Source organism: Chelonia mydas, chromosome 3 (assembly GCF_015237465.2).
Source record: "Chelonia mydas isolate rCheMyd1 chromosome 3, rCheMyd1.pri.v2, whole genome shotgun sequence".
NCBI classification, from domain to species: Eukaryota; Metazoa; Chordata; order Testudines; family Cheloniidae; genus Chelonia; species Chelonia mydas.
The window spans coordinates 151,756,318-151,769,586 of NC_057851.1; the positions used below are offsets into that span (position 1 = coordinate 151,756,318).

Here is a 13,269-nt window from a genome sequence, read left to right on the forward strand (position 1 = left end):
CCCCATCTCTGATTGTAAGAAATGTGGAACACCAAGGGCAGTTTAGAAAAGGCATGCAAAGCTTTAAAAGAAATCTGATTTTTAAATAAAAAATTTGAACCATGCTAATGTGCATCATCCTAGATACCACAGGGATGGTAGCTATTGACAAATGAGAGAGAGAGATCTGTATAATTAACTGCTGCTCAGCTTGCTGGAGGGAAATTTCCCAGGAAAGATGTTGCTGGTGTTAGCCTATCCATCCATTTGACATCAGACTGGGCCTCACCCCTAAATGTGTCTGGCAACCCATGAGAGATCTGCTGTAGGTTGCTCTTGTCAGTATATCCCATAGATCAGGAGGAGCCTCTGCCAGTTTTATAGTCATATTAACTCCGCCTGTAAAATCCACCAGTGCTTCCGACACTTGTCCAATCTGCAGATCTTCATAGGAGCCATAGAGCCTAGCAAGAGAGATATCAGTTTATCTGCTATTAATTTGTAGTACAAACATATCTAATAGGGATGGAGTGATACTAGAGAGAGGCAAACCCCACGATGGGCTTGCAAAACCAAAGTGAAGGTTGAAATCCATGCTTCATTTTATATGAATCCTCAACATTCAGGAGGAGGGGAATACAGATAATTGATTTCAGGTTTGGAAGGGACTTCTGGTTTCCTCTATTTCTAGTCTAAGCCCCTCCACTAAGAAGTATTGAAAGGATCTCCTACAGTATTCCTTTCATAATCATATCTTAGCTAGTTTCTTCTGAATATCTACTGTATCTTAAGACTTTAGTCCACTGTCTGATTTTCCTCACCATTAACATATTATTTCAGAATAGCAAAGCAAAATGGAATCTTCTCAAATTTTAGCTAGTCTCTCATTGACAGAAGGCTAGAGTCCAGTGAAATTAATTAATTTTCCCTCTTTCATATTGTCTCCCTTCTAATATTTATTTAGAATTCTCTCCCATTCTTGGGGTCGTTTTTCAGACCAAATACATTAAGTTCCTTCAGTGTCTCCTTGTAAGATTATGAAGGTCATGTATCACCTAATTTACTCTTCTCAGCACTGTGTCTTTCTTAGCGTTGATGAATGGAGCTGGATTAACAGCCCCGGAGAGTGGGACTGAAGTGTTCAAACGTGACTTTGTGGAGTGGTTCAAAGTGAGTCCTTCAATTTTTGGGTGCCCAACTGGAGGCATCTTAAAAAGGCCTGATATTTAGAGGGTGGCTGCTCAGCCCTATCTGAAAATGAGGCCCCTCTAAGGTGTTTCAACTGGGATAGTCAAAAATGGAGGCACCCCAAATCACCAGTCATTTTTCCAAATCTTGACCTAAAGAACTATACTGAGTCACAGAATAAGCACAGTGTTTGCAGTGGCAATGTAAACTTCCCCAGCCCACCAACCATTTCAACACTACCCTAGAAGAGCCTTCTCCCAGGGTGAGTGTATTTCTGACTCCATGGGCTCCTGTACAAGGGTTCTAACTGGTGCTAATTATCACGGTGGTAGCTTTTAAATTTTTAACGTATGGAGATCAGAACCACACACAATATTCCAGATGTGGCAAATTCTATAAGACCTATTTGTTAGACAGAAAGAACTGCATATGCAGGAGGCAACAAATTGTAGACAGAGATTATCTGCATAAAGCACGACGATTCACTTACTTGGCATATGCCTTCTCCAAAAGGGCTCCCCAGAAGAGATTCTTACAAACGGAGGAGAGAAAAACCAGCTGACCAGCCTCGTTGACTGGCAGTCGGTCATCGACCACCACATCAACCCATTCGCCAAAGTGCCAAAACTGCAAGGGGACAGGAATGAGAAAATATTTCACTGGGAAGTAACCTCATCTTCAACAGTAGAAAAGGACCCATCTATTAGCTATGGGCTGTAACAGGCTGTCAGAGTAACGTGTAACCTGTTAGAGGGTGATGACTCTATTGTGGTCAATGGGTTCTGCGGCCTCACAGATGCAGCAAGTTTTTATACATGGGTGGGATAAAGAGAGATGGGAGTAGCTCTCAGGCTAAAAGAGAGACCAAGTGTGTAAAGATTTGGAACAGATGGGTCCTGAGGGCAGCCATGCTGGAGGATGTAGGAGTGGGGAAGACTTAGCCGGGAGTAAGGTAACCATAGGGGCAGCCAAAGCTGGATAGAAGGATTGTGCATAAGCTTTTTATATTCACCAAGAGGGGTGACTTTATTTTGACACTCTGAGTGTGTCACTTCATTTAAAGGGGGGTTGGGATGACACCCACTTCCTGACTTGAGTTACCTATTCACTCAGCGCTCACTGAGGGCAACGGGAATTGCACGTGGACTATCTGAGAACACGATTTTAGTCACGGCACCGTCAAGCATAAGGCATGGTTTTTGAGGACCTCCAGTGCTAGGGGGAAGAACACTCACCCGGAAATGGAAAATGCCAGCATACTTCCTATCAAAGCTCTGGTTTTGCGGCATGACCATGGCCAAGATGTCTTGATGGAACGTCAGCGCTTCCAACGCAGCCAGGAACCAGCAGTTTTCTGTAACAAAAGAATGAGCAAATACACTGGGTGGAATCAAGACAATTATTGCCGTTATTGACAAATATTTTTGAAGGAAGCAGCGGGTTGGGTGCTTTTAAGTTATAACTACACCAAAAAAATTGGGATGAGCTAGATTTGTGTTTTATTAAGTCAAAACAGGTTTAGTGTTGTAACCATCCTCTCATAGCCTTTTCATTTGGAATGGAGTACAAATTAATTTGGAATTTCACACAAAAAAAGTTTTCAGTGAAAATATTTAGGTTTTCATTGAAAAGAAACAAACCTTTTTTTTTTTTTCCTGTTTCAACAACCAGAATTGCCAAAACTTGAAAACTATGAAAATTTGAATTTTTTCCACAGGGAAAAAAATCATTTCCTGACCAGCTCTAACAGTAATGCTCTGCGTTTATTATACTTGTGTCTGAGGATCTCAAAGCACTTTACAAATGTAATGAAGCCTAAGAACATCTGTTACTCTTTTAACCTGGGTAAACTGAAGCATAAATATGGCTTGTCCAACCAGTAAGTCAGTGGTGGAGTTGAGAATAGATCTTGACAGTTCTGCTCTAACCACTAGACCACACTCCCATTTAGAAGAGGACAAGGTTCACACACCTTCACTAACTTACCCACCCTTCCTCTTCTCACTTCATAACAGATGCAAGTCAAGGTTGACACAAAGCCTGCATTGTGCCTACATACATGTATTGCAGTATTCACAGGCCCTTCTGCTGTCTATGTGATATGAAATACATTACATGCTCTAGTGACTAGGCACAGTGATGAAGCTTCTGTTGTTATCATTTACGTAGTATGCATGGCACTTTAGAGACAAGTATGAAGACAAGGTTAGTTCACTTTCCAGCACCAACATTAATAAAAGTCATGTTTATGGCACACAATGGAACTTTCAACTAGTTGGGACACATCTTTGGATCACATCTTAGCCTAGAACTTTAGCTTATTTGTTGAGCATATTATACAATTTCCTAATCCATTTTATGCAGAGCTGGAATGATATTGAAATCAACACCCTTTATATGCAGTCTTACACAGTCAAATTAAGCTTAAATTGCTCTGTGTATAGCTATATATACAAAGAAGAAAGGAGCCTTACCAACCAATCCTTGGCAGAGATCAAGCCGTCTGGCGTTTGCAGTATAAAATATTGGAGTTTTATGCAGCTCCTGGAAGGTACGAGACCGAGAGAGAGAGAGAGAGAGAGAATGTCAAATCATTGCAGTGGTCCTGCAAAACCTTGAGGACTGACTAGCTTCTTCTGAAGCCACTTCATCACTAATGGAGTGAGTTTCTGAGGAGTCAAAGGTCTCTCGGACATTCAATCACATTGCTTCTGGGGGTCTCTACCATGTGTCTAGAAGATGGTGTAGGGAAGTCACCTCACTCCTTCCTGACTAGATCTGGGCTAATCAGGGATTTTTCACTTTGCTGGCAATTATGAAAAGTCAGAAAAAAATTAATTCTGGGTTGATTAAAATACTTTGTCTCACTTTGAACAATTTGTAAATGTTTCGTGATTTTTTTTTAAAAACAATGAGTGGAAACTGAAACCAGAAGTCATTTTGAACCGAAAAACTAAAACGTTTCATTTTGAAAATTTTACAGTGAAACAATGTTTGAAATGAACAATTTGGTGAAACTGACACAAATTTGCAAAAGAACAGTATAGCCAAATCTGCATTTGTCACCAAAAAAAAGTGTTTGGGTTGAAAAATTTTACCCAGCTCTATTCCTAACAGGGCTACTCCTGCTGCTGCACGGGTCAGGTATCAGATCCTGTACGGACGCCATGAAATAACTATCCGATTATCACCGAGGCATTGTTTGGGGTTCCAGAGTAAACTGATTTTTAAAGATACATGAGGGATTTTTTCTCCCTTTGCTCCTCTCATAGTATAAATACACAGCAGAGTTGAGATGGTTTCAGTGTCATGCATTTATTAAACTATGCATTTATTACCTTAACATGTTTGGATTTCTTTTAGGTGTAGCCTTAACTTTGCATTTCCTGAGTTTGAAATGCCTGATTTGGAGATCATTAAAACAATCCCTATAAGATTTTTCACTCTTGGGTTCTTGACACGTATATTCAAAGTTAACTTTAAAGTCGTTTCTTGTCTTGAAATTCTAAAATGCTGCTCACTTTTTTACTCTTAGTACTGAGATTCCAATGATGTAATTCACAGCAGAGGCTACCTCCTGTCACGTCTTCAATGGCTATGACTAATAACTGGGCTAGACAATGAAGAAAAAAAACCCGATAGCTGCTGAAGAACTTTCTGAGGCCGTAAAAATTCTGAGTAATAGTTCAGAAAGACGACGTATTATTACTCTCCAATGCCTCTCCGGGCAAATTCATAAAATAAATGTCAAAATTTTCTTTCACTATTATGATCCACAAATTGCTCAATTTAATTTTCTCACTGTCGTCTTCCCCATCAGAGGTGGCAGAGAAATGCCAAGCGCTCAAAAGACACTTAGAGTAATTAAATACTAACCCTTACCTCAGATGAAACTGCTCAGCCTGTACTTAGGCGAACAGTCACAGAGTAGGTCTGCACTGGAATTAAAAACCCGCGGCTGTCAGCAGCATGGGGATTTCAGAGCAAAAGGCCTCAAACCTGTGCAAGTACTTCCAGGGTACACAGGTAGAAATACAAAATGTGGAGGCTTTTCCAGAGCACAGGGCCCACTTTGCTCCATCCATTCAATCCTGCTCTAACCTGCCACTATGTTACTTTATTACTGCACCTATGATGATGAACAGAAAGGTTATATTAGACAGATGGATGGACTGTGGTATATTTTCCTCAATGCACAGACATTCTCTGCATATGTCACCCTCCATCAAATCAAGATGATATTTTACTCAGGGACAGATGAACATTACAAATTCTCCGTAATGTCATGGGCCATAAAAATGTCAAATAAATCTAGCAAGTAGTTCTGGGGCATGAGAGTATGGGGAAATTCTTTTCTACCATAAATCTCCCCACAAATCAGCTCTTCATTAAAACAAAGGAGAACCATAGTCTGTATTTTGGAGTAATGTCCTACAAAATATAGTCTGAAAAAAGAGGGGTCAACATCTTGTCCTTTGATACATGAGCACGCATGTCCCAGTGACATTTGAGGGCAGAAGTCCTTTCAATATTAGAAGGACACAACATGTTCCACTTGTGTTCATCTCTGTTTAAAGGGGAATAGTAGACTCAAATCAATACCAACGAAAGTTTGTTAATCAATTAAAACAAACTGCTCTCCCTTCAGCTGTTCCAGGGCAGCTATGAAACTGCAGTTACACCAGCTTCCACATGAATGTAAGGATGTACTGTTACTTTAAATGCCCATCTCTGGTGACTTTAAGGCATAACTAAATGAATACTGTAGACGTGCGGCCACCTCACAACACCCCTGGTGGCCCAAGGGCGGCCCTGCAGGCAGCCTCTCACCTCATTTCCCCTTCTTGGGGCCCCAAATAAATTCCACGTAGGATTTTTCCAGTCAAATCACACCAGCCCTGCTGATTAACTTGAAGTTCAAAACTAGACACAACAGTCTTCCCTTCAGCCTTCAACTGAGTAAAGCCAAAACTCTCCTGGTCTGGTCAAAGTCCTTCCCGTGTTAGCCCCTCTCAAGCTGAAACAATTCCCCTGACCTCAGGATCTTCCCTGCAGGGGGCTTTTGCTCTCTCTGCAGTCTCACTACAGCCTGCTGAGCTTCCCCCTTGCTTTGGCCACTTTCTCCTCTTTATAGGAAATTGCCTGATTCCCCTCAGGTGGGACTCATTCTGTAACCAGGGTTAACTTGCCCTAGGATCTCCAGCTCAAGGGCAAGCCACCCTGTTTCAAAAACCTATTAATAGGTTGTTCCATGCTAACTGGGACCATTAATGGCTATCCAGTGTAAACAATCCCTCACATAAGAACCATTCACTGAACATCACTTACATGTGGCCTCTTCCACTGTAGCTTTGGGGGCAGTTTCTGCAGCAGTGATCCCATTCCAATGGAACAAACGTCAGCTGGGAAGTTCTCATCCTTGAACAGGCATTTATTCTTCAAGCATGTCTCCAACAAGGTCTCGTAATTCTGATGAAGAAGTTTGTTGGGCTTTTGGAAGGCTACCCTGCACGAAGGCACCCGTGGCTTTGATTTCCCTCGTCTCAGGAACGAGAGCCAGGCCATGGTGGTGGTAGGAGAAATTCCCAGATAATGATTCTTTAGGGGTCTTGTCACTACACAATGCCGGAGGACTCTTTCGACCTTCCTTGTGCAGAAAAGTGTCTCGTTCAGTAGAGTTCCTGGCTGTTAAAGTAATTGTAACAAGCAAGTTTAGTCATAACTGGTTTTTGCATTTTTCAAGAATAACCAGCAGAGAGGGATGAATCTCAAAAGCAGAGTGGGCATCTTACCATCTCTCTCTAGCATAGGTTCTATCATAGCACCCAACACTGTGGTATCTGAGGCTTCAACTCTGTAGACCTGATACAAAGCACATTGAAGTCAAAGGAAGGACTCTCATTGACTTCAATGGACATTGAATTAGGCCTTAAATGCAAGACCTTGATAACTAATTTTAAGCAATACACAAGGATATTCTGAGTCTCTCCCCATATTACCTCCCCGGTGCAATAGACTATTCTAAATCCCTTCTAAGACCTTTTCCTATCATGCCACAATCTTAGTAACACCTTTATTCCAGTCACCTGGAGTCACACGGACATTACTAACAAAATGCTCATCTCTGGTGGCATAACTAAATGAAGACCTAGGAGCAGGTTGTTCCATGCCAACATATAATGTTGCAAGCTATCGATCTTAAACATCCCCTTACGCAAGAACCATTCACTGTACGACAACAAACCAAAGAGTAACATCAGCTAGAGAAAACAGAAAGCCATTACTCATAATCTGCTTTTGGATTTCCTCTGCTGAGGTTTTTTCCCCCTTTCTAACTGTTTTGTAGGATGGTAAATCCTCCTATTCTAATAGCCATTCCACCCTGCTGAATGCAACACACCCGCTATAGAAATCACACCGAGGTTTCTCTTCCATTTACATTAAAGGCAAGACAAGAATTTCTCCTCTCCTCTCATGTGCTGTGACCCACATCACAAGTGTTAAAAATGTTCTTGCACAAATTTTTGGTGCCACATGCCTATTGGATTTCATTTAGCAGCCAAGCTAAAAGCTAACAGAACATCATCCTTTAGCTCAAATGGCAGAGCCCCCTGTGCATGGAGCAAGAGAATCTGAGTTCTATTCCTACTGCGATTGGGAATGTCCACTCAGCCCAGGTGCACATCTTAGTGATAACCAGGAAGTTCCTAAGGGACCCTGGTTATGCTACTACAGACTGAAAAAATGAATTAGTCTTGAAAGAAAAGTGTCTCACAGGCAGTAATGAGAAGGTGAGCGTTGGGAGGCTCTTCTGCAGCAGATACTCTGCAAAATTAAATTTCATTGTGTCACAGTAACCTCAGAAACCGTACTCACTTGGAATCAAACATTCCAGGTTCAAATGTTGCTCTCATCAAGGAACTCAAGTTGAGATGCTTTCCCCATTGATAGCGCCTCAAAATTCAGAAGCCAGCCAAAGTGCTGTATTCTACCTTCATTCCACATACAGAGTTCCCGCTGGCACAGACAGGAGTTTTAACACTAAGAATGGGGGGAGAATATAACCCAGAGGCTGCAGTTTGTGTGGCTGGTGCCAAAGGGCCTGAGGTGAAAAGAGAGGCCTCTCTTATTTTAACTGTTATGGGTTTTTTTTCCTGTGTCATGATTACCAGCCATTGACTTCGGTGGAGCTATGCTGAGTTACACCCACCGAGGAGCGGACACAAGGGGTCTGATTTTTCAGATGTCCAGAGTACCCACAATGCCAGATTAAGTCATTTGCAGCCCTACCCTTCTCTTCCCCTCAGTTTACCAATTCATTACATTTGTAAAACACCCACATTTTACAGGCATGTTTTGAAGCTTATTAATTATAAAAGCAAAGACATTCAAAAAGGGGTGCCTAAAATTAGACTCCTAGATCCACATTTAGGCCTAATTTTCAAACCTGCTGATCCAGCAACTCCTAGTGACTCCAGTAGGACCCACGGAAAGTCAATGACATTTGTGTTCCTAAATACCTTGGATGCCTTTGAAAATTTCCCCCTAAGAATCTAATTGTAGGCACCTAATTTTGAACATCTTTGCCAAATTGCTTTGAGATCTTTGGATGACAGATGCCACGTAAGTTAAAAGTAATGCAACACCTAATTACTTATGTCATGGGAAATTATTACTCAGATCGCTACAGGACACTTTCCCCACTTGTTTTAATCTCCTTCTTTCCCAGCAGTCTCAGAGCTTTGGGTGGAAGGGGCAGAAGACGTGCAAAGTACAGTATATACGGAAAACTGCATGTATGTCCATCGGTAACGTTAATGAATGTGGCTCTGAGCATACACTACTTATGCCACCTTTTGTACTGGGGGCGGAGTGTGGTATGTGTCTTCCTTTTCAGTAAGTGCAGTTTCTAAGGATAAGCAGCTGTGAGTAACAGACAGAGGGTAAGTGCTTTAACTAAAATCTGTGAATGAGAAGGCCGGGTAGATCTGGTCCTATTCTCTTTTCACACCTCCCTCTGGTATGCTTACTACTGGAAGCAGTGTGTATCTGACTTATACCGCTGCACTGTAGATTAGCAGTATGGGACCTTGCCTGACCTTTCTCACACTGTTAGATGCTCTGAAGCTGCCAGGCGCTGGAAATGAGAGTCTCAACAATCCACAGGCAAATCTTCTGCATTTAGTAAAAGCAGTCAGTGTATAAAGTAACTCTCTGAAAGCCTCTCTCTTCCTCTTTGCCCTGTGAGTGCACTTATGCCAGCAAATCCTGGAGCAGGTTGTTTTCAGGGGCCAGATCCTCAGCTGATGTAAACCAGCCTAGCTCCATTGAAGTCAATGAAGCTACACTGCTTTACGCTGGCTAATGATCTGCCCCTAAGTCTGTAGCTGTTAGCGGTGTAACAAACGTCTCTGTGCTAAAAAGTGAATTTAGTGGACAATGCAATAGTCCTGTCTTTTATAGCTGGCTCATCCATCGTAGCTGAATGTTAGGTATCAAAACAAAACACCAGTAGTCAATCTGGAAACCTCACAAGACGGCTGAGTTTCCTAGGCTTTGGTAAAAGTTGCTAGAGCACAATAATACATTGTGAAGACAGCATTGCAGGCACAACACCCAATCTTTGATTAAACAAGCGCGTGGGTATTTTGGTACCAAAACTCTAATGCTGGTTCCCATTACTTCAAATACATTTTAGCAAATAAAGTTATTCTGAAAAGAATCACTGCCTTTTGTTTGTTTAAGTTAACTAAAGCACTTCAAAGGTTAAAGACCTTGCTCCAAATCCTCAGTGCTTAAACCATTGCCCTAAAGCGTTAAGAGTGACCTCTGTTGACGTCCAGATTTTCAAAGCAGTGCCAGGGATTTGGCCATAGACTTCTATTGATCTTAATAAAAGATGCAGGGCTGAACTGCCTGCATGGTTCTCAAAAGCTCAGCTGATCAGTCTACATGCTGAGAGTCACATAGCAGCTTTTAAGCACCTTGGCTGAAAGTTTCAAATGACCATTCAGATCATCAGATGCCACCTAAGCCCTATGGAAACCCATGAAAATAAGCCGTTTACATCTGCAGATCTGGCCTGCAGTGCTCATAGTTAAGCACCTAAATCCATATTTAGGCACCTTAATAACGATCCTGATGATCAGAGGCACCAAGCACATATAACTCCAATTCAGTCAATGGGCCCTTCAATCTCTGCAGCATGGATTATGGGCAAATGTAGCCTGAAGTGTCCCCAAAATGCACAGCTCTTGATCTTGAAATGGAAGTGTGCACAAGGTGTAGATTAGTCACCCCCTCACACACACCCCATTCCCAGGAATTTGGCGGGCAAGAGCCTTTGATGTGTGGAACCCAGATCATTTGATCGAGCCGGTCTATCATTGCTTGCACCTGCTCTGTTTGAAATGATCCGATATGAAAACACCCCGATTTCTCTTTCTTTCCCATCTCCCGTTGAAGAGCGAAGAAAAGCAGCAGCAGCTTCTCTGTTCAGTACAGCTAGTTGCAACATGTCGCAAATATGCCCATTTGAGCTGATAAAAGAACTTCATCCAAGCATGACAAAAGACAAGTAAGTGCTGCGCTCCCCTCTTCCACTTGGAAAATCCTAATCCTCATAAGCGCATGCAGGCACCAGGCAGCCTCTGAACTTCAGCACCAAATCACTCTATCACTTACAATTTAAACGTCCTACCTTCTTCCCGGTGGCTTTGCTTCCTCACAAGAAGCAGTAACGTTCTGCTGTCAACACCACTCTAATGGCACCTGTTTTTATATACACACACTGTATACGCATGCATGTGGTATATCCTGTCTATGCAAATCTGATACTTTGTTTCCACCTCTCAAGCATAAGAAAGGGGAAAGAGAATCGGTTTCGTGGTATTGAGCAATAATAGGCATTTTCTGGAGACCTGCCCAGGAGGCAATGTCCCGGTCCCATTGGTGGACGTGAAAGAACACGTCAGTCAGTCACCTTTTACCAGAAACTGACACATCCATGGTTTAAATGGCAGGCAGTTTCCTTGTTTGTATAGTCGTTTCTCTACCAAATCTCAAAGATAAAACAGGTGACACTGTTCACACCCCGCTGATAATGCATGATGAGTGGATTTATTTGACTCTGTCCAAATGCATTTACATTGGATTTTTCTTCTCAGGAAGGGAATCCAGCTCAGAGTGGATTGAGCCTGTATGGTGTTTTGAATTGTGTCACGTGGATGATTAAGACAAGTGCAGTTTCTGAAAAAAATGGAAATTCCAGGGATATGATCTTCTGCTACCACCATACAAAGCATCAGAATTATTCAATAGCTATGGTCAAACCCTGTCAGCTTACTAGACAGAAAGGATGGTCTTTTGACTAAAAGAGGGTTGGTCTTGTGGCATGGAGCTGAGGAGATTTGACTGTTCTGCAAACTCACTGTGGGTGACCTTCAGCAAGTAACTCGATGTCACTGTGCCTCTGTCACCCCTATGTAAAACAGGGATAATAGTACTTTACTTTCTCTATTCAGATTGTAAGCTCTTGGGGCAGGGGCTCTCTCACACTTGTGTACAGTGTCTAGCACAATGGGATCTTCAGGCCCCATCATAATGTAAATGATACTAAGATATTAACAAGCAGGAAGAGGCCCTCTGGCTTTGTTTGCCAACTGCACATCCTTGACTTTACCAGTTAACAGAGTTACCTATTCACATGCTGCAGTGCGTGTATCCAGCATATTATGGCAGCCAAGGTTCATACCGGTAATCTAGACAGCTGCTCCAATAGAAGTCTCCTGCAAACCAAGCCAGTAGAAGCTGGGCTGAGATTATCACAACTACAAGTTGTCTCTTTACAAGTATTAAAATTAAACCATCTTATCTTACCAGTCTTTTTATTGCTCTGTGTGTTTAAAAAAATGAATGATAATTGAATTATTTATCATATGAATATACCATCAAATGCAATATTAATTCCTAGCCAGACAGACAACCTTTGCAAGAGAAAATAGGCCGCTCAGGGTTTCCTTGGTGCTTTAGAAATGTGTTGGCTTGACAGGTGGGAAGAAGAATTAGGTACAGCACGAACAGCCGCAGTGCAGCTTCCTCCACACTGCCCCACCCGTCAATGTACTGCAGCAGGGGCCATCTCCAAGACCAAAGGGGAATTCAGATTCCATGGCTCACTGAGACCTTGACCTCCCTGCCTGTTAGTGCTCCCCTGGCTCTTCCACACCTTGACCCGGCCCAGGCCCACCTGCTTACACATCCTGCCACCAGCAGAGAGAGAGGCTCATAGTCTGTGGAAGGGGTCTGCTGTGACTGTCTAGAAACCTCCTCCACTTGAAGCAAGGAGGATGCAGGAACATAGGGAACAATGGAGTGAGACAGTGGAAGGGCAGAGCAGTGGAGAGAGAAAGGGTAGAGGAACATTTGCTATGTGGGATCTAGACACCCCAAAAGGAAATTGTCCCCACCTACACACACACTTCCTCTCTGTCTCTCCATGGCAGCTCAAAAATCTCCCTCCCTTCCATCTATTGACTTTATCTCCTTTTCTCTTCCATTCCACCTCAGCTACTTTGTGTTTCTCCCTCCATTACTCCCAACACTGGGATATGGAGAGCCTTGGTCCATAGGTAAAAATGTAGCAAGGGAAACTCTCCTTCTCCTTAATGACTGGTTTAACATTGAGGAACCATATTACCCCTCACCTCCCACCTAGCCCCATAAGTGCTGCCACACCCCCTGGCTTGAAGTGACACTCCATTATCTACAGGGTTTGCAGTTTGGTTCAATGGCTCTCAGCACCCCCACTATACAAATTGTTCCAGCACCCCTGCCTAGCCCCTGCTCATTCTGCACCCATTGCTACCTGAACTCTTTGACACTTTTCATTAGGCATTAATGCTTCGTAATGAACAGGCTTCATGACTCTCTGATTTTCCTGATAGGAAGTAGGTTTTTTCTTAATACATTCCTTCCTCAAACCTCCTGGAAAAGAGACAAAAAGCCATGAGTTTATGGGACTCAATGAATCACAGGTTGTTTTCAAAACGAGGTGCCGTGCTCACCTTGCCTCGACCTCAGATGACATCAACAGAAGACACA

At 42.6% G+C, this 13,269-nt stretch overlaps 1 protein-coding gene across 1 annotated transcript in view; it reads right to left on the bottom strand.

Moving 5' to 3' along the window:
• Nucleotides 1-13,269, bottom strand: part of LOC102945010 (calpain-14) — a 40,771-nt gene that overhangs the window by 19,932 nt on the left and 7,570 nt on the right. Inside the window, exons 2-6 of the mRNA XM_043543548.1 lie at nucleotides 6,496-6,852; nucleotides 3,642-3,711; nucleotides 2,403-2,521; nucleotides 1,658-1,794; nucleotides 269-443 (exon numbers count right to left, since the gene is read on the bottom strand). Of these exons, the coding sequence (XP_043399483.1) occupies nucleotides 269-443; nucleotides 1,658-1,794; nucleotides 2,403-2,521; nucleotides 3,642-3,711; nucleotides 6,496-6,732 (738 nt within the window). The 5' untranslated portion in view covers nucleotides 6,733-6,852. The remainder of the gene's footprint in view (nucleotides 1-268; nucleotides 444-1,657; nucleotides 1,795-2,402; nucleotides 2,522-3,641; nucleotides 3,712-6,495; nucleotides 6,853-13,269) is intronic.